This window comes from Mytilus galloprovincialis, chromosome 7 (assembly GCF_965363235.1).
Source record: "Mytilus galloprovincialis chromosome 7, xbMytGall1.hap1.1, whole genome shotgun sequence".
In the NCBI taxonomy this organism is placed as follows: domain Eukaryota; kingdom Metazoa; phylum Mollusca; class Bivalvia; order Mytilida; family Mytilidae; genus Mytilus; species Mytilus galloprovincialis.
In genome coordinates, this window is record NC_134844.1 from 21,549,222 (window position 1) to 21,575,470 (window position 26,249).

General features: G+C 33.0%; 2 protein-coding genes across 2 annotated transcripts in view; both read left to right on the forward strand.

Moving 5' to 3' along the window:
• Positions 1-5,697, forward strand: part of LOC143082532 (uncharacterized) — a 36,947-nt gene extending 31,250 nt beyond the window's left edge. Inside the window, exons 10-12 of the mRNA XM_076258249.1 lie at positions 3,471-3,558; positions 4,093-4,154; positions 4,945-5,697. Coding sequence (XP_076114364.1) covers positions 3,471-3,558; positions 4,093-4,154; positions 4,945-5,231 — 437 coding nt within the window. The 3' untranslated portion in view covers positions 5,232-5,697. The remainder of the gene's footprint in view (positions 1-3,470; positions 3,559-4,092; positions 4,155-4,944) is intronic.
• Positions 5,698-10,082: 4,385 nt separating this feature from the next.
• LOC143082533 (uncharacterized) lies at positions 10,083-25,869 on the forward strand. The gene is made up of 9 exons (XM_076258250.1): positions 10,083-10,145; positions 13,056-13,177; positions 13,891-14,267; positions 15,080-15,133; positions 15,869-15,995; positions 17,027-17,142; positions 18,022-18,094; positions 20,246-20,838; positions 25,825-25,869. The coding sequence occupies exons 1-9, from the start codon at positions 10,126-10,128 to the stop codon at positions 25,861-25,863; spliced, it is 1,521 nt and encodes a 506-aa protein (XP_076114365.1). The 5' UTR covers positions 10,083-10,125; the 3' UTR covers positions 25,864-25,869.
• Positions 25,870-26,249: the final 380 nt, after the last annotated feature.

Consider the following 26,249-nt stretch of genomic DNA (forward strand, 5'->3'; position numbering starts at 1 on the left):
TTCTAAAAAGACAAGCTAGAGTGTTCTCAAATTGACAAGCTAGAATGTTCTAAAAAAGACAAGCTAGAGTGTTCTAAAATGACAAGCTAGAGTGTTCTTAAAAAGACAAGCTAGAGTGTTCTTAAATTGACAAGCTAGAGTGTTCTCAAATTGACAAGCTAGAGTGTTCTCAAATTGACAAGCTAGAGTGTTCTAAAAAAGAAAAGCTAGAGTATTCTCAAATTAACAAGCTAGAGTATTCTCAAATTAACAAGCTAGTGTATTCTAAAAAAGACAAGATAGAGTGTTCTCAAATTAACAAGCTAGTGTGTTCTAAAAAAGACAAGCTAGAGTGTTCTTAAATTGACAAGCTAGTGAGAGTGTTCTCAAATTGACAAGCTAGTGAGAGTGTTCTCAAATTGACAAGCTAGAGTGTTCTTAAAAAGACAAGCTAGAGTGTTCTCAAATTGACAAGCTAGAGTGTTCTAAAAAAGACAAGCTAGAGTATTCTCAAATTAACAAGCTAGAGTATTCTCAAATTAACAAGCTAGTGTATTCTAAAAAAGACAAGCTAGAGTGTTCTCAAATTAACAAGCTAGTGTGTTCTAAAAAAGACAAGCTAGAGTGTTCTTAAATTGACAAGCTAGAGTGTTCTTAAAAAGACAAGCTAGAGTGTTCTCCAAAAGACAAACTAGAGTGTTCTAAAAAAGACAAGCTAGAGTGTTCTCAAATTGACAAGCTAGTGAGAGTGTTCTCAAATTGACAAGCTAGAGTGTTCTTAAAAAGACAAGGTAGAGTGTTCTCAAATTGACAAGCTATAGTGTTCTTAAAAAGACAAGCTAGAGTGTTCTCCAAAAGACAAACTAGAGTGTTCTAAAAAAGACAAGCTAGAGTGTTCTCAAATTGACAAGCTAGTGAGAGTGTTCTCAAATCGACAAGCTACAGTGTTCTAAAAAAAGACAAGCTAGAGTGTTCTCAAAAAGACAAGCTAGAGTGTTCTCAAATTGACAAGCTAGAGTGTTCTCAAATTGACAAGCTAGAGTGTTCTTAAAAAGACAAGCTAGAGTGTTCTCAAATTGACAAGCTAGAGTGTTCTAAAAAAGACAAGCTAGAGTGTTCTCAAATTGACAAACTAGTGAGAGTGTTCTCAAATTGACAAGCTAGGGTGTTCTCAAAAAGACAAGTTAGAGTGTTCTCAAATTGACAAGCTAGAGTGTTTTAAAAAGACAAGCTAGAGTGTTCTCAAATTGACAAGCTAGAGTGTTCTCAAATTGACAAGCTAGAGTGTTCTAAAAAAGACAAGCTAGAGTGTTCTCAAATTGACAATCATGAGTGTTCTCAAATTGACAAGCTAGAGTGTTCTCAAATTGACAAGCTAGAGTATTCTAAAAAAGACAAGCTAGAGTATTCTAAAAAAGACAAGCTAAAGTGTTCTCAAATTGAAAAGCTAGAGTGTTCTTAAAATTGACAAGCTAGAGTATTCTAAAAAAAGACAAGCTAGAGTGTTCTCAAATTGACAAGCTCGAGTATTCTAAAAAAGACAAGCTAGAGTGTTCTAAAAAAGACAAGCAAGAGTGTTCTAAAAAAGACAAGCTAGAGTGTTCTCAAATTGACAAGTTATAGTGTTTTAAAAAAGACAATCTAGAGTATTCTAAAAAAGACAAGCTAGAGTGTTCTCAAATTGACAAGCTAGAATGTTCTAAAAAAGACAAGCTAGAGTGTTCTAAAAAGACAAGCTAGAGTGTTCTAAAAAAGACAAGCTAGAGTGTTATCAAATTGACAAGCTAGAGTGTTCTCAAACTGACAAGTTAGAGTGTTCTAAAAAAGACAAGCTAGAGTGTTTTAAAAAAGACAAGCTAGAGTGTTCTCAAATTGACAAGCTAGAATGTTCTAAACAAGACAAGCTAGAGTGTTCTAAAAAGACAAGCTAGAGTGTTCTAAAAAGACAAGCTAAAGTGTTCTTAAATTGACAAGCTAGAGTGTTCCAAAAAAGACAAGCTAGAGTGTTCTCAAATTGACAATTTAGAGTGTTCTAAAAACGACAAGTTAGAGTGTTCTAAAAAGACAAGTTAGAGTGTTTTAAAAAAGATAAGCTAGAGTGTTCTAAAAAAGACAAGCTAGAGTGTTCTCAAATTGACAAGCTAGAGTGTTCTAAAAAAGACAAACTAGAGTATTCTAAAAAAGCAAGCTAAAGTGTTCTCAAATTGAAAAGCTAGAGTGTTCTTAAAATTGACAAGCTAAAGTATTCTAAAAAAGACAAGCTAGAGTGTTCTCAAATTGACAAGCTAGACTATTCTAAAAAAGACAAGCTAGAGTGTTCTCAAATTGACAAGCTGGAGTGTTCTAAAAAAAAGACAAGCCAGAGTGTTCTCAAATTGACAAGCTAGAGTGTTCTCAAATTGACAAGTTAGAGTGTTCTAAAAAAGACAAGCTAGAGTGTTCTAAAAAAGACAAGCTAGAGTGTTCTCAAATTGACAAGCTAGAATGTTCTAAAAAAGACAAGCTAGAGTGTTCTAAAATGACAAGCTAGAGTGTTCTAAAAAAGACAAGCTAGAGTGTTCTTAAATTGACAAGCTAGAGTGTTCTCAAAAAGACAAGCTAGAGTGTTCTCAAATTGACAAGCTAGAGTGTTCTCAAATTGACAAGTTAGAGTGTTCTAAAAAAGACAAGCTAGAGTGTTCTAAAAAAGACAAGCTAGAGTGTTCTCAAATTGACAAGCTAGAATGTTCTAAAAAAGACAAGCTAGAGTGTTCTAAAATGACAAGCTAGAGTGTTCTAAAAAAGACAAGCTAGAGTGTTCTGAAATTGACAAGCTAGAGTGTTCTCAAAAAGACAAGCTATAGTGTTCTCAAATTGACAAGCTAGAGTTTTCTAAAAAAGACAAGCTAGAGTGTTATCAAATTGACAAGCTACAGTGCTCTTAAAAAGACAAGCTAGAGTGTTCTCAAAAAGACAAGCTAGAGTGTTCTCAAATTGACAAGCTAGAGTGTTCTAAAAAAGACAAGCTAGTGTGTTCTAAAAAAGACAAGCTAGAGTGTTCTCAAATTGACAAGCTAGAGTGTTCTAAAAAAAAAAGACAAGCTAGAGTGTTCTCAAATTGACAAGTTAGAGTGTTCTAAAAAAAACAAGCTAGAGTATTCTAAAAAAGACAAGCTAGAGTGTTCTCTAAAGAAAAGGTAGAGTGTTCTAAAAAAGGCAAGCCTTGATAGCGGACTATGTTTGATAGGAAAAAGGGACACAATTTGGATTAATTGATTGATTATAATTGTTTGCTAATCGTCAAATGAAAAATGAGAAAAAAAAACATTTTATATATCTGCATGATAACTATCTGAAACTTTATCAAATACAGAAGCATAATAATAATTCCGTTTGGGGTATAATGTATTGCAAAATATCTTTTCGTTCTCAATATTGTTTATAGCTATACATTGTATATGATTGTTTTGTCATATGTACTTTGAAGTATGTTTGTGTCTTGTATTGTGCAGGCAGTCTGGTCGCCATTGTTATCCTTGCTGTTTTGTTGGCCATTGTAGCTGTTGTTTTTGTGTTTTATGTTGTACGAGTGAAAAGAGGGTAAGCTAGCTTCTTTGATTTAAAATATATATAAATCATAAATATTGAATTCCCCTCAAATTAGGTATTGTGAACTAGTTGAGTCATCAGGAAATATATTATGAATAAAACATATCAACGATAACAGGCTTGAAATTGGAAATTGTGTACGTCAGTCGCCCGTTTAGTCTACCAAAAACTCATCAGTGACACTCGAGAAAAAAAAGCTTAGGGCAGAAAATCCGAACAAAAAGTTAATACTTGGAATAACACTTATAAAAGGAACATTGTATGTGTTGTATGGAGTAAAGCCATATTTTAAAAAGAAAATGCCACTGAGACTCTGAACCACCAAATTAAAGTTAATATTAGTTAGTATTGAAATTAAACGACAGAATTTAGATATAACATGCATGTGTAAATTATAACATATAACTTTTGCTATTTTGTAGTCGTGTGTGTTTCTAATGTGTAACAAATGGTTTTATAACTTTTGACACACCCTATTTTTTACTTAAAGATTATATATTTGTTTCATTTTCATTTTTTTAACAGAACTGGAACATCGGGCCTGTCCAACAAAAACAAACTGATTAAAGCCAAATCAAATAAGAAACGTAAGTTTAATACAAGTTGATGTACAGTTGATATTACTAATATGTCAAAGTAATTGAGACGATGTTGTAACTTGATCAAATGTTACATTAAAATAAAATTTATTGTACCCTTGCTATGTTATAACGGTATTTTATGCCTTTATTATCATGTATCAAAGGATGTTGTATCGGAACCACATGTATTATTTGCTACAAAAACATGATGTTTGATTGAAAGAGTTTCAGTAGTAATTTAAGGGACGGTCATATAGTTTTAGTCGCCCCCTGACCATCAGTAGTAATTTAAGGGACAGTCATATAGTTTAAGTCGCCCACTGACCATTCGCACAATCAACGTACATTACAACTAATAGATTTCTGTGTTATCATTATGTCAATTAATATTGTAATGACCATACAAGAACATAGATATAAAAAGATGTGGTATGAGTGCCATGGCAATGAGATAACTCTGCAACCAAGTTACAATTTATTAATTAAAGATCATTAAAGTAAACCGTTATAAGTCTAAGTATACGGCAACATATATTTCTCTTTCGCCAAAAGTTTCATTTATGCAAATTTGTTGGTTAGTTTAAGTAAACAAGACAATCGAAGGCACTCTTTTGTGTCAGAGTAGGGCTACTTTTAAATTGGAGGGAGTAATTGGTGGTCTGACACCTAAAACAAATCAAATAATGTCACTTACATGTATTATGAATGCAAAAGACATTTCCTTATAGTGTTATCAACACATTAAAGCCTTTTAAGAAGGGAATTTAACTGACAGCTATATGTCTTATTTTTTCAGCTAAAAAATCCGTGAGTGAACCAATATCACCATCGTTATATTATAACACCACAGATCTAACCTACGAAAACTCAAAGCCTGATGTGAAAACTAAACCAAACCTAAATACGTATGAAACGCAGTCTGAATACGAGAATTTTGTAGTTTCTGAAAAGAAACCAATAGAAAAAGACGATGTGCAAGAAGACAAATATGAATCGCTCCAAGACAGACAAGATCATGCTTATGAATTATTCAGTAAAAAAGAGGAACAACATAACTATTCATTTCTTGGCGACAAAAATTGAAATTTGTGTACTTTTATCATTTTCGCCATTATTTCTTGATACATGTATATTGGTGGACTTGAAATGACATATTTCGTACAAGGTGCAAAGGAAGTACCAATGTTTAATATGTCATTGGAGCGTAAACAAGATGGACGTATTCGTGCATTAAATTGAAAGGGTCGTTTCCGTCCGATGAACATACATTGGAATATGATAAGCGGATATTGTAGATATAGTCCCTTCGTGTTAAAAATTACCTAATTAACATAATGTGTAAAACATATTGAAACTCCATTGAAACAGTGACAAGACAGCGATTTTCACATGTGTTTAGCATATCACATTTTGAGACATATGTCAAGCATAACTCATGTGTGTGTGACATGTTAAGAATATCACATTTTTGTGACATGTGTTTAGAATATCAGATTTTTGTGACACATGTTTTGTAAATCACATTTTATGACATATGACCTGAATCTTACATATAAATTTGTATCATGCTATTTGTATATTCATTAAACCATGCAGTATAAGCTTTTCAAAAAAGCTTAGATGATATGTGATACTACTGAAAGCATCTACTAATTATTTTTGATAATTAGAAATTTAGTTTTTCTTCACAAATGCTAAGATGAGATTAATCTGATGAGTCAATCCCTTTCAAACAAAGTTATATAATGCGTTCATACGCCGCTGTCCCAGACCAAGAGGCCCAATAAACATGTTAAAGCCTGCCACATTCTGTATGTGCATGTCCAAGGTCAGGAGCCTATAATTCTGTAGTTGTCTCTTGTTCCTGAATATCATATTTGTTTTTATTTTATTGATTTGTACATAAATCAGTTCGTTAGCTTTCCCGTTTGATTTTTTTACACATTTATTATGTCTGGCCTATTATGGCTTGCAATGCGGTATATATGGATTTTTCCTCATTGTTGAAGGCCGTACTTTTGACCTATTATTGCTAACTTCTATTTTCGCAATATATTTTTTAATGTAATTCACAAGTATTTACTAGAGAGAGAGAGAGAGAGAGAGAGAGAGAGAGAGAGAGAGAGAGAGAGAGAGAGAGAGAGAGAGAGAGAAATGTTCATATTTAATATGTCTTTGATAAACTCTTTTATTGTGCTACCAATCCCATTTTTTTTCGTTTTCTTATATATACCTTGAATAAAAATATACTTTAAATTTTTTAAATGTCTCACTTCTTCACAGTCACTGCAGTGCAGACGACAAATGTGCAGTCTTGAAATTTTTCTGAAAACACCACTTCTGTTAGTCAAATATAATAGTAGAACATTTTGAATAAAAATATGTTCTTTGGACAAGACAAGAGTTAAGCAATATACTATGAAGACAACTGAAACATTCATATCATTGATTTTCTAACTGTCTATTATATTTACACACTAATTTGTAAAATGGTCTTCTGATAGATATTGATGTAATTTAAACTACAAGCATTAGCCTTTCAAAAAGGGCTAGTAGACTCTTAGCTGATGAAAATGGAAAGTGCTCTCGCTTTGTAGATTAATTCATTTACTAGGATAGCCACGTGCATCAATCAACAAATTTTACCACACACGTGAGGTCACACGTTATGAAGTAGTATATATCGTTTAACGTTGTTGTTTACGAAACTCCAGAAGATTCGACTATTTATAGATAAAAGTTACCTGTGTACCAATATCATGAATATGCATAACCCGAATAATTCAGTCGTTATATTCCGCTGATCTACGAAGGCTCGTGTGGGAGAAAATCGGACACGGAAAGGGGTTGAATTATTCGAGTTAGAATATGCATGATTAATGACCAGGCAAAATCTAATTTCTAAAATAGAGAGGACAAATCCGATACTCTACGGGATTGAAGGACATTAACTAGGTTTGGATTGTCCTAACCAATCAATAAACTTTGATTATTCACGTCTCGTTATATCTATCAATCAGGTAGCAAGAAAAATTCACGCACTGACTGTCCATCGTTCAATTCTTAATATCGACTCCTAGGAGTCGCTAGGAGTCGATAATTATGTGATGTAATGGTTGCAACTGTTCCTACAATTTTATCATTAATAATTAAAAAATAATCCGAATTCTACTTTCACAAGTTAATTACAGGAATATAAGATAAAATGAACAAAAATCATGAGAGATCACGAAATAAACTTTAATATCAGTTATAGAAATAAAAAATCTTATGTAGACAAAACGTTTGGTAAAGGAAACAAGTTACCAAGGGGCAGTACAAAAGTCGAAGAAAGACTTTAAAAACACACAAAAAATGCCAAGAGAAACAGTTGAAGAACAAAGGTTTAAATACTTAAAAGAAAATAAAAAACACCAAATTTGATAAAAAAAAAATAAAAAAAAAAAATGAGGTGACTCAGGTATTCCTTATTAAAGGGTAAACAAATTAGGTTCCGAAAATAATGGTATCGCTGTGTTGTTCATGACATGTAAACAGTCCAGTGATACGGTACGTTTTCAAATCGGACATGCGTGCGCAAATTATTTTTTTTTTTTGAAAACGGAAAAACTCTGTATTGCTCAAGAGTCATATATGCGTACGATTGACTTTGTCGGAAGACTTCATCAAAGAAACAATCAAATCAACGGAACAATCATAACATACGGTACTTATATATGTATATGATAAATATCCAAGAACCTGATCTTAAATTTTAAAACCAAAAATAGTGTATTCCCTGTGTTCTGATGCTTGCGAAATAGAATGTGGTGGTATGATAATTGAGCTCGAACAGACAGCACTTATGATAATGATAAAACAATAAGTTGATGATTTCCACACTGAATCCATGCATTCGAAAACAAGAACTAAGTATTAGAATTTTAAATATAAACTAGAAAATGTGGTATACTTGCCATTAAGACAAATGTTCAAAAAAGTTCAAATGAAGTAGCTGATAGTATTATTACAGGCAACCGAACTGCCATCAACAATGCGAATGATCCAAAATCCTATACCGTATAGTCGGGTATAAAAGGCCCCGACATGAAAATACGAAATAATTCAATTGAGATAACTAACTGTCTAATTTGTAATAAAGCAATTTACGGAAAACAAATATGAAGGGCACAAACCAATGACGACCATTGAACTATAATAGAATCCTGATTTGATTCAGGCACACAAATAATCTGGCGGGGTTAAATGTGTTTGTGAGCGCCCCCCCTTTTCCCCTACACACTTACCTCTGACAGTTGCATTTCAGCACAACCTAAGAACACACTTAAGGGCTTAACTCGTTAGATCTGTACAAAGCCGAAAAACATATAAATAAGACACTAACCTGACGTGGCAGGGTATTTATACATCCCTAACAACAACAAAAGACACAAAGTACAGTTCTGAGAGTACTCGAAATTACTGACAGCTAGTTCAAAGCCAAAACTAACTGGTAAAACAGATCATATATTTAAGACTAAAATATCAATAGTAAACATCCAAGTTTCAGACATCATTAACAGTCAGAGGTAAACAATACCTTTTGCAGTGCCAAAATATTTGCATCGAAAGATTGTAGCATCGTGAAAGTGCATGTATGTTTACCAATAAACTTTAGCAAGTGTTTTTTTATGATGACAGCATCAATCTTTATATCAGAAAAAAAATATTTTAAGGCTTGATTACAGTGTTGAATTGGTGATAACTTATTATAAGTTCATTTGAAGGATTGACAAGTTTAAGTTGTGCATGTTTGTGCATCACTTCTTCCAAAAAATGAACGGTTTCATTATTTCTTTCTTTCGTCAAAATCTTGCAAAAATCTACAATATATTTTAGCATAACACTGATATCAATCTATTGTTTACAGTTTAATTAGTGGCAAAGCAAATTTCATCCAAAAAATAGAAAACCATTGAGATTAGTCATATTATATTGGTCTTTCGAGAAAATATCTACAAGAGAAAAAGTTATAGAAAAAACTGGACATCGACGTATTTTCGGGGATAAAAATGTAGTTTTGGGGGAGATTAAACACATCTATTCCATCGAACTAGAGATAAATGATACAACAGATACAGTCAAGTCGGTCTCATATCTTGACTTACATCTAGAAAATTGACAATGAGGGTCGTTTGAAAACAAAATTTTACGACAAAAGAGATGATTTATGCTTTCCAATTGTGAACTTTCCATTTCTAAGTAGCTACATTCCAGCAGCACCTGTATACGGGGTATATATCTCCCAATTTATACGATATTCCCGTGCTTGCATTTCCTATCATGATTTTCTTGATAGAGGGTTGCTGCTCACAAGGAAGCTATTAAACCAAGAGTTCCAAATGATGAAGTTGAAATCACCCCTTCGTAAATTTTACGGACGCCATCACGAGTTGGTTGACCGTTATGGAATAACCGTTTCACAAATGATATCGGATATGTTCGTGACGTCGTAACTAAAATCTCCTTCCCTTTCATAAATGTGACCTACCGAATTAGACTATTTACCGGATTTGTTATAACATAAGCAACATGCCACATGTGGAGCAGGATCTGCTTACCCTTCTGGAGCACCTGAGATCACCCCTAGTTTTTGGTGGGGTTCGTGTTGCTTATTCTTTAGTTTTCTATGTTGTGTCATGTGTTCTATAATTATTTGTCTGTTTGTCTTCTTTCATTTTTAGCTAGGCGTTGTTAATTTATTTTCGATTTATGCGCTTGACTGTCCCTCTTTTAAAGTGAAAATTCAGATTTTTTTTTCTTTATTGAATTTGATGTTAAGGACTCCAGAAACGATGCTTCAACAATTTTACCCGCTTCAATCACTAGTTACTCCCAATGATATTAATGGAGTTGGTGCACTTTTTTCTCTGTTGAGTATATATATATTAGTTAAATCGCTTGAAGTGAACACTTTTCATAAAAGTTGAATGTAAAGATGGAAGAACACACAAAACGGTAAACATTGTCGTTGTTTTGATTTATTGTTGACATTCCAAAATATATGTGCTTATGTCTTAATTCTATGTTATGTTTGTAATAATCAAATAACCATATGCTCCAACGAGTCTGACTCGCTCGCTGTCCAAATGGTCAATATTTGGGTTGAACCGATACACATTTGTCAAGTCTATAATGTGATCATTTCACACCATGTAGAAATAAGAAACGTACTTGTATGATTTTTAGCTCACCTGGCCTGAAAGGCCAAGTGAGCTTTTCTCATCACTTGGCGTCCGTCGTCCGTCGTCGTCGTTAACTTTTACAAAAATCTTCTCCTCTGAAACTACTGGGCCAAATTAAACCAAACTTGGCCACAATCATCATTGGGGTATCTAGTTTAAAAATGTGTCCGGTGACCTGGCCAACCATCCAAGATGGCCGCCATGGCTAAAAATAGAACATAGGGGTAAAATGCAGTTTTTGGCTTATAACTCAAAAACCAAAGCATTTAGAGCAAATCTGACAGGAGTAGAATTGTTAAATAGGTGAAGATCTATCTGCCCTGAAATTTTCAGATGAATCGGATAACCCGTTGTTGGGTTGCTGCCCCTGAATTAGTAATTTTAAGGAAATTTTGCTGTTTTTGGTTATTATCTTGCATATTATTATAGATAGAGATAAACAGTAAACAGCAATAATGTTCAGCAAAGTAAGATTTACAAATAAGTCAACATGACTGAAATGGTCAGTTGACCCCTTTAGGAGTTATTGCCCTTTATAGTCAATTTTTAACCATTTTTCGTAAATCTTAGTAATATTTTACAAAAATCTTCTCCTCTGAAACTACTTGGCCAAATTAATCCAAACTTGGCCACAATCATTTTTTGGGTTAGTAGTCTGAAAAATGTGTCCGGTGACCCGGCCATCAAACCAAGATGGCCGCCATGGCTAAAAATAGAACATTGGGTAAAATGCAGTTTTTGGCTTATAACTCAAAACCCAAAGCATTTAGAGCAAATCTGACAGGATTAAATTGTTTATCAGTTTAAGATCTATCTGCCCTGAAATTTTCAGATGAATCGGACAACCCGTTGTTGGGTTGCTGGCCCTGAATTAGTAATTTTAAGGAAATTTTGCTCTTTTTGGTTATTATCTTGATTATTATTATAGATAGAGATAAACTATAAACAGCAAAAATGTTCAGCAAAGTAAGATTTACAAATAAGTCAACATGACTGAAATGGTCAGTTGACCCCTTTAGGAGTTATTGCCCTTTATAGTCAATTTTTAACCATTTTTCGTAAATCTTAGTAATCTTTTACAAAAATCTTCTCCTCTGAAACTACTTGGCCAAATTAATCCAAACTTGGCCACAATCATCTTTTGGGTTAGTAGTTTGAAAAATGTGTCCGGTGACCCGGCCATCCAACCAAGATGGCCGCCATGGCTAAAAATAGAACATGGGGTAAAATGCAGTTTTTGGCTTATAACTCAAAACCCAAAGCATTTAGAGCAAATCTGACATGGGGTAAAATTGTTTATCAGGTCAACATTTATCTGCTCTGAAATTTTTAGATGAATCGGACAACCTGTTGTTGGGTTGCTGACCCTGAATTGTTAGTTTTAAGGAAATTTTGCTGTTTTTGGTCATTATCTTGAATATTATTATTGATAGAGATAAACTGTAAACAACAATAATGTTCAGCAAAGTAAGACATACAAATAAGTCAACATGACCGAAATGGTCAATTGACCCCCTTAGGAGTTATTGTTCTTTATAGTCAATTTTTAACAATTTTCATAAAATTTGTAAATTTTTACTAACATTTTCCACTGAAACTAATGGGCCAAGTTCATTATAGATAGAGATAATTTTAAGCAGCAAGAATGTTCAGTAAAGTAAGATGTACAAACACATCACCATCACCAAAACACAATTTTGTCATGAATCTATCTTCTTCCTTTAATATTCACATAGACCAAGGTGAGCGACACAGGCTCTTTAGAGCCTCTAGTTAGTTTTAGTTTCTTGTGTATTAATCGGAGTTTAGTATGACGTCCATTATCACTGAAGTAGTATACATATTTGTTTAGGAGGCAGCTGAAGGACACCCCTGGTCTGAAGGACTCCTACGGGTACGGGAGTTTCTCGCTGCATTGAAGACCCATTGGTGGCCTTCGGCTGTTGTCTGCTCTATGGTCGGGTTGTTGTCTCTTTGACACATTCCCCATTTCTATTCTCAATGTTATTGGTCTATACTATCTATATAAGTTATCCACCCTCTAAGAGAGAACATGTTATCTGTCCCTCTGATATCTTTCGTCCCTCTTAAAGGCTTTTATCACGCATTTAAATGTTTAAGCATTAGCAATATTGCAGTACAAATGTAGGTCTACTCTGACAGCATGTATACATTACTAATGCAAAAAGTCGTTAGGCATGAAGGTGTATTATCGTTTGCGACCATAAAAAAAAACCGCAATGTTTCATGATGATCTGAAAAACAGTTGTTTTCGTAATAATGGCTATCATGGTATTGGCGCAAATATTCATTTAAATGACGACTTTATTCATTTTAAAACCATAATTTAAATGAAAGCTGAAAAAAATTAATGACCTCCAAATACTTACTTTTATCCAGAGATAATTTCAGTCATGGTGTCTTTGGGAGAAAATGGATAATTATTTTGGGGGTATAAGATACCAAGCAAAAAACCAAGAGACAATTAATAATCCGCGTAGCACTTCTCAGAAACCTGAGTATTGATCAACACTAACCCCGACAATAAATCCAAACAAACAAGAAGGATTTAGTTGAGCCAGTTTGGGAGGGGGTCAGATTTTTTTTGTCCAATAGTGACACCCATCGTGTTACTCTTTTTAGGAGACATACTCTGCTGAATAAAATGTACTTATTATTTTAGCACACGAAACAAGATACTTAAGATTTTAAACAGTTACCCCTTCACATTATTAGTGGTCATTTTAATAGTGTTTGAAAGTTCTCTACATGTGGCTGAAGTACTGATAGAACAAGACATAAGAGGTAAGCTAGTAAAAAGGATTTGTTGTTTTTGTATTTTTGTACATTGTAAGACTTTGAGGAATCTGTGTGTGTGTTATATAACACACGGCTTGTAAAATCTTAAAAAATGACTCAGATTCCTTTGGAAGATAATTAAAGCCGCCATTAAAAACAAGCTTCACAGTTACTTTTAATAGAAAAACAACACATTTTTAAAATATTTTCAAAGGATAATAAGAGCCTTTTAAACAAGTCTTGACTGTTAAAACAAACTTGATGAATCAATCAGCAAACCTTTGTTGACTCCGCTTCTCTATATCACATGAGAAAAGTCTCGATGAAAAGCAGCTTACATTGCCGGGGAAAAAATGAGAAGTTACGAAGGATACTAATAAAAAATCAGGAGTCAATTAAAATACAGGGTTTGAATGAAGACGGACATCTTCCTGCTCTGGTGAGAACTGTTGCAGCTATTTCAAACCAATTTTAACTTTAATCCTATGATGGATGTGCAAATTCAATAATTATATGTGTTTATTATAACCACTCTTCAAACCAAAATAACGACTTTGCCTAAAAAATATTTTATAGCATTTTTTACGATTATAATAAAAATCAAGGTTCTAAATGGTAGACTTGATATATTATAAAATGCCTTGATAACACTATTTCGTGACCATTTTCGACAACAAAATGGTGGTTAGGTTTCCTATTAAAACATTATTTACTTATAGAAAAAATTGTGGACGAATGCACAGAAGTCAAGAACTTTATACAAAAACTGGGTCAGCCACAACATGATACTGTAGATACTTCTTCATTAATGAATAACGTTATAATTGCCACCAATAACTTTCTCAATGTTTATGATGTCACGAGAAGGGATAACCAATCAAAATGTTCTCATTATTCACATGCCTCTACTGAAGACGACTTTGTTTTCACTATGGATTTTACACAAGACCAGAACAGTAATTTATGTGGAACTTCAAGTGAATTAGGACATTTTGACATAAGCCAGGTCTTCACACAAGCAGACCAGTTTCTCCAAGATTTAAGTCATTCTTTCCGGATATTTGCCCTGGGTATTATTATATTTATGTCAGTAGAGGTATTATTTAATTTTACTTGTTCATTAAGTACTTTTCAGACTAAACATTTAGGTTGCACATTGGTATTATCTACGATTTGTAACGAATATATGATAGTGTGTACACCATGCCTTAATCCAAACCATACAAACAAATGGACTATACACGAAGTAGCTGCGGATTCAGGAACTCGTACATCCTGTTCCCTCTATCTTTATGAAAAAATATGATTTGTTACAAAAGATGATGTAGTGTGATTGCCAATGAGACAGCTAATCACAAGAGACCCAATGATAGATTTTCGTGCTGCCTTTAACAATGATCAAAGCCCATACTGCATAGTCAGCCAAAAGGTCCCAAATGACAAAAGTTAAACAATTCAAAAAAGAATAACAGGCTGACATTGGACAGGCACATACATAATGCAGCGGGGTAACCTATGTTGAAGGCGTCAACCCTTCTATAAACCAGGGACAGTGGTGTAACAGTACAACATTAAAACAAACTATAAAAATCAGTTGTTTGCATGAAATAGTTTATTTCCGTTTTCCATTCTCAATTTTATTAAAAAAAACACTCGACCGTAATTTTACCAATCAGTCACCATGCACCCATTCCCTTGGACCTTTGGTAAAATATACGATTAAGAATCCAGAATTATCAGAACATGAAGTGTATTGTGTTGTTTTCAAGATTTGCTGATGCTATTAAATTGCATTAATTAATCTCATTGTTGCCCAAATGTTTTGCAAAAGATTCGATATAAATATAAACTTAATTAAACGAAATGATTTATAAATTACTACGTACATTTCGACAATTATTTTTTCAGACTTCGCTTAGAATGTTCTGTACTGGCTTTATATTCCTTAAAAGAAAAATCGAGGTATGTATATTGCAAGCATATCCGAAATAGGAAGTGCAAATTACTATGGTAACGTATATGAAAACGCACGTGAACACTTTCATACCAAAGGGCGCAAGTTTGAATTGTATGAATTCCACATTTGATTTTTATGCCCCATTTATGGGCATTATGTTTTCTGGTCTGTGCGTCCGTTCGTCCATCCGTTTGTTCGTCTGTTCGTTCGTCCGTCCGTCCGTCCGTTCGTCTGTCCCGCTTCAGGTTAAAGTTTTTGGTCGAGGTAGTTTTTGATGAAGTTGAAGTCCAATCAACTTGAAACTTAGTAAACTTGTTCCCTATGATATGATCTTTCTAATTTAAATGCCAAAATGGAGTTATGTTGTAAAAGAAAAGGCTGGTGTTTTATATAATGGATGTTCTTGTTAGTTTTCAACTTCCAAAAACCAATTTACGATGTAGTAGTGATCTGAGACGGACTGATTCAAAAGTACAAACAAAAAACACGTTTAGCTCGCAATCCTGTCTTATCTAAGCAGTAATATAACATCCAACCTGTCAGATGGAGGATTGGTCTTATCGTAATTAAAGCGTTATGTCTGACATCGGATCATTAGTAAGTGCAGAAACCATTCAGTTTCTTCCGTGTACATTTTTGGTTTTGTACTATCATAAACGTGGTGATTGATATAAACAACAGTTTGTATTAATCTAAAACGAATCACGACCATCTTACTACTTTGATACTTTTTTTTGCAGGTCTTTGATGCGATTATTGTGTTTACATCCTTAATATTTGACTGTTCGTTTTACTCTAGAAGTTTTCAGAAGTCTTCTATTGTTGTAATGCTTCTGTTACCATGGAGATTAATCAGAATTGTAAGCAGTAAGTGTTTTCCTACCATTTAATAAAATAATATTGGCATATCATGAAAAAGAAATTTTCTTCTTTTTGTTTTGATTTTTGTTCCAAAGAAGCAATGTCATTCAAAGATGGGTGTAAAATATGTTCAATATTTAAGACAATCATATCTAAGTTGTAGGTGAATAGAATAGAATAGAATAGAATATTTTTATTTCCCAAATTACAGGGCCCATAAAGGGCATAAAATCAGATACAATTGATTTACATAATTGGTAACAACAACAATAGAGGCATATACATATATATTTGGAATATAAAGCATCAAGAAATGGTTTTACTTTACAACCACTGTTTATCATTGTCCAATTTGACGGCGTATTTAACAACAGACACTACAAATACAATACAACACAACTCATTGCATTGCAATGCAATGCAATGCAACAAAATACAATACAACACAACGCAGTGCAATGCAATGCAATGCAATACAACAAAATACAATACAACACAACGCAGTGCAATGCAATGCAATGCAATACAACAAAATACAATACAATAAAATACAATACAATATACAACAAAATACAATACAATACAATACAACGCAATTAAATACAATACAATGCACAATGCAATGCCTATTGCAATCTAATATGCAATGCAATGCAATATGTAATATGCAATGCAATGCAGTATGTAATATGCAATATGCAATGCAATATGTAATATGCAATATGCAATGCAATATGTAATATGCAATATGCAATGCAATGCAATATGTAATATGCAATATGCAATGCAATGGAAGTTTCATCTGAAACATATTACGGGATATCAGATTAGAGACTCATGAATTAATAGGCCACAGCTCTAGCTACTGAATGGGCGCCAATTGTAACATGCATGCATGAGCTGTAATAAAAAATGACCGCTGAACGTACAATTCTAAAATTGAAATCAATACAACTTTATCGAACCCTTTGATTGGCTAAATTACAAATATAATTTATTTTAAATAATTAGATAACAATTATGAATCGCTTTTTCAGGCTTAATTGCGGCACTGAATAGTAAACATAGACGACAGGTTAAAAGTTTGAGCATAGGAAAGAAAAAGATAGAAGAGAAATACATCAAAATAGCCAAACAGTTCCAAGTTGTCAAGGTAGAAGACTACCGTTTCTTTAAACACTAGTGAATATAATTATATACTATACATATATAACTTTTTTTTATCGTATATGTTAACTTTAATCAACCTTGATCACAGTAGGACAATGATTAATAATGATTACAACTGCATGATTGTTGCAACATATTAAGAATTATGATATCGCCACTGAAAATATGCTCGACGTATGATAGGTATTCGTCAGTTAAACAGCTACCCAACACCAATAAACATTAGGATATTACAATAAATTTACAATCCGAATAAAAGAGACTTAGTTGTTAGCGTAATTGTCTTTAGTGCAGAAGGTCGTCGGTTAACCCTGTCGAGTCGAACGAAAGGCTTAAAATGGTATTTGTGGTTCTTCGCTAAGCACTTGAAATCTGCTTGATGTCTGAATGAAGTGTTCAAAAAATGAGAACCATCCAAAAGAAGAAATCAATAACCTGATTTATGACAAAACAAATAACGAAAATATCTATGACAGACAACGATAACCTTATTGGACATGAGGCCGCTACTTTGGACAGGCACAAACAAAATTTGCCGATTAAAAACATGTTTGTTTAATCTTCCTCTGGCTCAAATCAGCAGTTTAACATCAAAAATAAAATATGTTTATATATGTTGCTGTTTTTTCTGAACTCATACTAAATATTATTAGGCCTTTTCAAACTCATACTAAATAATATCAGGCCTTTTCCAACTTGTGAATACATTTGTAGTTTGTATATTTTCTAATTTTCGTCCTAGCTTGTCTGGCAAAACAGCCGTTGGTCAGAGTAATCTCGAACTAGTAAATTTGATAATTTTAGATACATTACGTTTTCAAAAAGGTAGAAATTATTCAAAAAGTCAATGTTTTCTTCTTAGGGAAACGAAGACAATCTTATTAAGCTGTGTAAACTGAAAGGGGCTACAAGTAGAGAGATAAATTTATGTGTATGTAAGTATTCGAGCGTAATTCATGAATGTGCATATATCCCACTTGTTTACGCGTTTATAAACGCACATATTTCATCTCTACGCATAAATCCCGTACTTAATATAATATTCGTTGTATTTGAACGACCTTAGTGGCCAAGACCGCAAATGAGTCTACCTTTTAATACCATATATATAATGTGTCTTTGAGTCTTTAAAAGTCAGTTTGTTCACTAACTGAAAAATCCTTTTTAGTGTAACTAGTATTCTTTTGTTATTCAGCCTGTCATGAAATGACATATTTCTACAGAAACAAGTGGGGAAACAGATGAGTGTGGGTAGTTGTTGTTTATTTTTTTCTATAGAAACAATAATTTAGCTTGATCATACAAGAGAGAACAGTATTTATGAAACTTGAAATTTGTCATTGCATAGAAAAATTCGGAGATCAACACTCAGTCTTCAACATATAGACAAAGTCTGTATAATCTGTCAAACTCTTAATTGACCTGAATTGACATATTTGTGAATTGATAAAACAGACTATCAGAATAAGTAAAATCACAAAAATACTGATCAGAGATCGTTCATTACTGCCAAAGACTACATTTTTTCTGAAGATATAACAATAGAAACGGCTGAAATTTTAAAAGGCTTGGGACATGTGCATGAATATGTGACAGGGTTAACGTAGTTTTTAGGGATGCTTAACTTTACCCTTATCTCGATCAATGCAAATAAACAAAAGGTGTATAAGGAAGTAAACAAGGTAAATCAGTACAAGAAAATTGCGATATACTACACTACCAAGAATTATATCCCACTTTTATTGTACTTTTCTACCGTATTATAAATCAATATTTAACGGCTACATGATAAAATTGTAATGTTGCTCTTTTGTTTAATTCGATACTGCTGAATTATATACTTAACGTCACATTACTGGAAACAACCAGTACTATTACATTAATGAACAACTGTGTACTGACTATAAAAGAAGGTAAGTTTATAAATATAAATACTTATTTTACAAGAGGGTAAAATAGTACAATAAAAGTTTGATATAATTCTTGGTACACAGGCAAATTTCACTCACATCAATTTCACGTGAATTTAAATTCATGTGAATTTCACCTCAAACGAGCTTATACGTGAAACTCACGTGAACTCAGTTTTTGTGAGTTTCACGTAAATCTCATGTGAGAATCTCATGTGAAACTCGTGTGAATTTCACATGAAAATCACGTTAAAAAAAAATTCATATGAAGTTGACATGAGTTTTTAAAATAGATTAATTCAAATAACATCTCAGTTTTCAAATTTTATTAAAATCATGAAAAATATCAAGGAGTAGGGGCGGGGCATTAATTAATCCCTGGTTTTTGGCCCAAGAATATAAAATTTTCGATTACTATTTCAAATTGCCACATAACGTTTAGAAATGCAGTGGGGAAAGAAACATAAATGAAAAATATAAGGAAATTTATCTGATGACGTCACAATTACGTCTTTTAAATATGTACTGTTTTCACAAAAACGATGAAAAATACAGAATTTATGCATTTTTTAATCTTTATTTCCCTTGTGCAAACATTGTGCGCAGCCAAGAAACAACAAAACAATTTAACAGAAGCTTTATTATAACTATTGACATAATGTCTCTAAGTATAAAGTTGTTTCTTGGGTGCGCACATACTTTTTCAATCTAAAATATACTTAAAATTTGATGAAAAACAAGGAAAATCACGAAATTTGACAAAATATGCAAATTAAGTCATGCTTTGTTGCCATGGTAATTGCTCCATGTCAAATTTGTTTTTGTTTTTCTGAATACCTTGTACCTTAGTTAGGTTTTCAGTCATTTATAAATGTGTATGATAACTTTTAAATTTGCAGTGATTTTTGGGCAAAATAAGGGCCTTATTGTCCCTACCTCAAAGTTTCAAGTGAAAAATACTCAGATTCATGTGCATCTCAGTTCACGTAAAATTTCCATGAAAATTTCACATGAGTTTCATGTATATAAGCTCGTTTGAGCTGAATCTCGCGTGAAATTTCATGTGAGATTAATATGAAATTCATGTGAGCAAATTTTGCCTGTGTAGTGTAGTTGAAGCATAGCTATAGAAAGAGTTGTCATAGATTTTCTTAATCACACAATATATATTTTTAGATAAAGGAACGTCTCACATGACAGTAGATCCTAACTGTACAATTGCTTCGATGATGCTTCTTGGCGGTTCAGTGAACATGTCATATGGAGGAAATATGATCGCCGACAGTTTTCGTGAACCGCAAACAATGAACAAAGATCCAAATAATAATGAAATTGACAAAGCAAACGTTACGTCAAAATCCAGTTTATCTGTGTATATACGACCTAGCATTACAGATAACCACCAAAGTCTACAAATACCAATGTCTGGGAATAGAAGTCTACACATACCAAAGTCTGACAATACTAGTATACTAATACCGAAGTCTCACAATACTAGTCTACAAATACCAATGTCTAAGAAAGCTAGAAAGCAAGTAACAACTTCTAAGAATACTGACAATATCTCTGTTATTCCAAAGTCGTCAACGCCTTTTCTTTTTCCTGCACCTAACTTTTTCTCTCCGTCTAATTTCCTAACACCATTTTATTTGACGACACCGTTAAATACGCCACAGACTGTATTCTTCCCTGATAATTTTGACTCTAACCTAGCTAGAGAAAGATTGTTAAACGAAGGACCATCAAGTCAGAAAGAAGCGAAGCAACAGGTATGTATTTGTATACTGGACAGATAAAAGTTTACAATTCATGATATATACCAAAAATAAAGGGATATTAATGCAAACTCGTAAGTCGGAACAAAAACTGGCAATCTAATGGCAAAAAAAGAAGGAAAAACGGTCAAAACACAAACAACTGTTCACAAAACACATCATAGATAACTTAAGACAAGCAACACCAACCCTACTGATAACCAAGGGTGATCTCAGGTGCCCAGTCTAAAGTGTATATATATATATATGTCTTACAGTGTTCATCTGACCATGATCTCATTTTCTCTGTTAAATTGTGATATGTTCAGTTTTCACGGTTTGGTCAATTTCAAAGACTCTATGAGCAGTAGGTTTGTGCTATTTTGTGTAAGGAATGATAGAAAGAAGTACGTGTCATTTTGGGATGGCTCATCTGACATTGACCTTATTTTCATGGTTAATTGGTCAACATTGACTTTTCGAGGTTAGATCTGTTTTGCAGATACTTGAAGCAATACGTTAGCTTTAAAGAGTATCAAATGGTTTGTAAGGTGTACACGTGCTTCTGGTTTGTTTCGTCTGATCTTGTCCTCATTTGCATGTATGTTTCAGAAGAATCCGTTACTTTGATTGGATAACAACGCTTGTGCGTCATACTAAAATTCACCTTCATATTCCAATGAAGTTTAACATTCATAATGACACGTGCTATCACAAAAAAGTGCACAGGTTAATTAAAGAAAAAAATGATAAAAATTGATTTTTCATTACCTCATATCGAAAAAAATATAATTTTTAGTATGCAATGCTTCTTTCAGTAAATTCATAGGGTTTTAAAAGCATTTACTGTGTGCACATTTTATGATTGAAGCGCTTCATACATAGTGTACTTCGGTCAATGCTTTTACACCCCAATGAATTTACAAAAAGAACCATTCTGAAATGAATCATTTGGAATGTAGGTTCATGTGATACTTGTGGTTCATATCTTAATAACTTTCAACATATGATTTAATCATGACCAGTTAAGCAAGCTTGACTATGCCAGTGTCTTCTTTTCCAACGTAAGCACATACCATACAATGAAAGTGAATACATGATTAAAGATAACAACACATGAAAAGTATGGAACGCCATGACTGCCTTACGTTAATGATCAGCATTATATGAAGTGCTCACACCATTATATTAAGTGCTCACAACATTATATTAAGTGCTCACAACATTATAAGCAGTGCTCACACCATTATATTAAGTGCTCACAACATTATATTAAGGGCTCACAACATTATATTAAGTGCTCACAACATTATATGCAGTGCTCACACCATTATATTAAGTGCTCACAACATTATATTAAGGGCTCACAACATTATATTAAGTGCTCACACCATTATATGAAGTGCTCACAACATTATACGTTTTTTGTTGTATGATGAGATTGTTGTATGATGAGATTGATGTATGATGAGATCATTCGGTAAACATCGTTTTTTAGCGGAAATCACCGAATCCATAATTTGTAAATTACGGTAATGCCCAGCAAACAAATTTAAACAGTTATTAATGTTTGGTGCAAAAAAACTAGTTTGTGAATTTAAATTCTTTTAAGAATATAATTCGGACTACGCCGCATTTTTGAGCCTGTCCCAAGTCAGGAGCCTCTGGTCTTTGTTTTTCTTATATTATTTTAATTTTAGTTTCTTGTGTACAATTTGGAAATTAGTATGGCGTTCATTATCACTGAACTAATATATATTCGTTTATGGGCCAGCTGAAGGACGCCTCCGGGTTCGGGAATTTCTCGTTACATTGAAGAACTGTTGGTGACCTTCTGCCGTTGTTTTTTCTATGGAGTCGGGTTGTTGTCTCTTTGATACATTCCCCATTTCCATTCTCGATTTTATGCTAGTATACATAAAAGTCAAATTAGTTTCGACAATTTTCCATTTTTTTCCCCGTGAGTGATCCCTATCCATGAGAAAGAAGCCCCACAGAAACAATCAAGATCCGCCGTCAAAAGTAACTTTCCAGATAACGAAAAAAATATTCAGATATGAAATTTTCAACCTTTTAGATTGATCCTAACATGGGATATGGAAAAAAATTGGTATCAAAAATAACAGAAATCCTCAGACTATAGACAAGCTTGTATGTGAGAAGAATTAGAACGCCAATCACAACAACGAGAAGAATTCACAGTAAAACAATACTAGAAGTTCTCCATTAATATAATTATATTACAATTATATTGACATAATAATGAGTATCTTTTTTTTGTGCTTCCGTTACAAAATAAATTGTGTGGACTTTAAATAAAATCAAAGAAGTGCTCAGCAACAAATAGCATTCCTCTTTTTTGTGTTGTTGCTATCATCTGGACCTAAACACAAATTTGAATCTTTTTTCGAGGTCCATTGTTATCAGAGAAGTGCGATCTAAAAGATATTATTCTTCTATGACTTGTAGTTGATTATATTTTGTATCTTAATGTACCTTAACCAGAATTAATTCAGGTCAAGTAGTTATCAAAGGTACCAGGATTATAATTTAGTACGCCAAATGCTTGTTTCGTCTACATAAGACTCATCAGTGACGCTCATATCAAAATATTTATACATCCAAACAAGTACAAAGTTGAAGAGCATTGAAAATGACTCCTTTTTCATGGACAATCGTTACTATCCAATAATAGTAAATCATTCTATTTTACTCACAGTTTGTTTCAATCTTTACCTAAATGCAAAACTTAGATGCATGTTTTTTTTTATTAGTTGTTAGTGGCTTTGAACTAGCTGTCAGTAATTGCGAGTACTCTCAGATCAGTACTTATAGTGTCTTTTTGTTGTTGGGATATAGAAGTAGCCGCCCACGTCTACTCTATTTTCTGGTAGATGGATTTATATTTGTACCCATCTGATGAGTTAAGCCTTTTACAACTGATTTTCATAGTTCGTTCTTATGTTGTTCTGTTACGCCACTGTCCCAGGTTAGAGGGAGGGTTGGTATCCCGCTAACATGTTAAAACCCGCCGCACATTCTGTATATGTGGCTGTCCCAAGTCAGGAGGTGCCTTTATTTCAGTGGTTGTCGTTTGTTAATGTGTTATATACATGTTAGTTTTTCGATCGTTTGTTTGTACATAAATTAGGAATGTTTTACGTTTATCATTTCGGGGCCTTCTATAGCTGCATGACTATACAGTATGGGCTTTGCTCATTGTTGAAGGCCGTACTGTGGCCGTTTAGTTGTTAATTTCTGTGATGTCATTTTGTCTCTTGTGGGAAGTTGTTTCATTATCAAGCATACCACTTTTTTTTATATATATTAACCGTGCAAAATGACGAACAAACGTAGTAAACGTTTTTCATCCCCACAAACTCAGTTTTCATAAGAGATGATAACTTTAAATGAAAATAATGTTAAACTGGGTTTTGAAAGGGTAAAATTTATGGATTTTTTTTAAAAAAAGTGTGTTTCCAGTTTTTGGAGAAAAAAATAATTTGTTTTTGATTCACCCCTAGCTGCCAATATATGTAATGCTAAATTGAATTAATAAAAATATTTTCGACTTGTCACGAAAAAAATAAAAATCAATAGCCCCCCCCCTTCCCCCCAAAAAAAATTAAATGGTTGCTGCCTAAAGTTATGTTAAACACCTACAATGAAATGCTTTAAACTGCATTTTCCATATCTGTTAGATACTTATTCATGTGAAATGACAAATTCTGAAAATGGATGCCAAAAATGACTCAATCATGACACTCAATCATGACATATATAAGCTAGCGTAATATGACGCTTATGTGTTATAGAAAGCTGACTGTTTTATTTAAAAGGTAATTAAGCTTTTTTTAAACTGAGTACGGACTATAAAGTGGCACCTTGCTAAAGTTCTTCAGTAGGAAATGAACTCGAGGAATATGTCATACAAATTTCCCTTCGATATTTCATTAAATAAACTTTTTATTATTTCACTTACATTTTGCCATTCGTATTTCTTACGACGAACAGAACTACTTTAATCATTCACTTCTTAGTTTCATCTTTTCCTTACTTATTTCAATCAGTTTTAAATATTGTATACTGCCTTATGATCACATGACTTTAATAACTGTTTAAATTTGTTTGCTGGGCATTACCGTAATTTACAAATTATGGATTCGGTAATTTCCGCTAAAAAACGATGTTTACCGAATGATCTCATCATACAACAAAAAACGTATAATGTTGTGAGCACTTCATATAATATTGTGAGCACTTCATATAATGTTGTGATCACTTCATATAATGTTGTGACCACTGCATATAATGTTTTGAACACTTCATATAATGCTTTGACCACTGCATATAATGTTGGGAGCACTTAATATAATGTTGTGAGCACATAATATAATGTTGTGAGCACTTAATATAATGTTGTGAGCACCTAATATAATGATGTGAGCACTGCATATAATGGTGTGAGCACTTAATATAATGTTGTGAGCCCTTAATATAATGTTGTGAGCACTTAATATAATGGTGTGAGCACTGCATATAATGTTGTGAGCACTTAATATAATGTTGTGAGCACTTAATATAATGATGTGAGCACTGCATATAATGGTGTGAGCACTTAATATAATGTTGTGAGCCCTTAATATAATGTTGTGAGCACTTAATATAATGGTGTGAGCACTGCATATAATGTTGTGAGCACTTAATATAATGTTGTGAGCAAACAGCAACCATGAATTTCAAACGACGCACTTCATGGATCTCTGTGGTCTTATATTTTTAAATTTAGTACTATAATACTATAATACACGAAATAAAGCAATTACAATTGACAAAACTTAAAATTTCTTTCAAAAGTATAATTGCTGCTGTGTTTATCCAGTTTACAATATGGATAACGAATGATACATTTGTACATGTAAATCCAATGTACAGTAAATAATTACGCGAATGTAATTTAAGATGTATAATATTTTCTCAAATTGTTTTTGATCCTTTTAGAAGTTGGACGTACCAGACATCTTGATTACAGAGGACTAATTTGTGCATAGGAAACTTTATTACAGAGGACTAATTTGTGCATAGGAAACTTTATTACAGAGGGCTAATTTGTGCATAGGAAACTTTATTACAGAGGGATAATTTGTGCATAGGAAACTTTATTACAGAGGGCTAATTTGTGCATAGAAAACTTTATTACAACGGGCTAATTTGTGCATAGGAAACTTTATAACGATTATACATGTTGTATATATGCATCATTTGGTTAAGAATTGAATAAAAAATGCACGTTGAAAAATATTTAAATTGAAAAAAACACTATATTATAGTATGTTAAATCTAAATGAGTGCATTTTTGTAATATAGATATTATTGGACATCATTATAAATATGTATCACTTACAATATTGCTTAAATAAATGCTG

Coding starts and splice junctions, on each gene's coding strand:
- LOC143082533 (XM_076258250.1), top strand. CDS start 10,126: ATGGAAGAACACACAAAACG. Junction 10,146..13,055: donor ATGGAAGAACACACAAAACG/GTAAACATTGTC, acceptor TTATTATTTTAG/CACACGAAACAAGATACTTA. Junction 14,268..15,079: donor TTATATTTATGTCAGTAGAG/GTATTATTTAAT, acceptor TTATTTTTTCAG/ACTTCGCTTAGAATGTTCTG.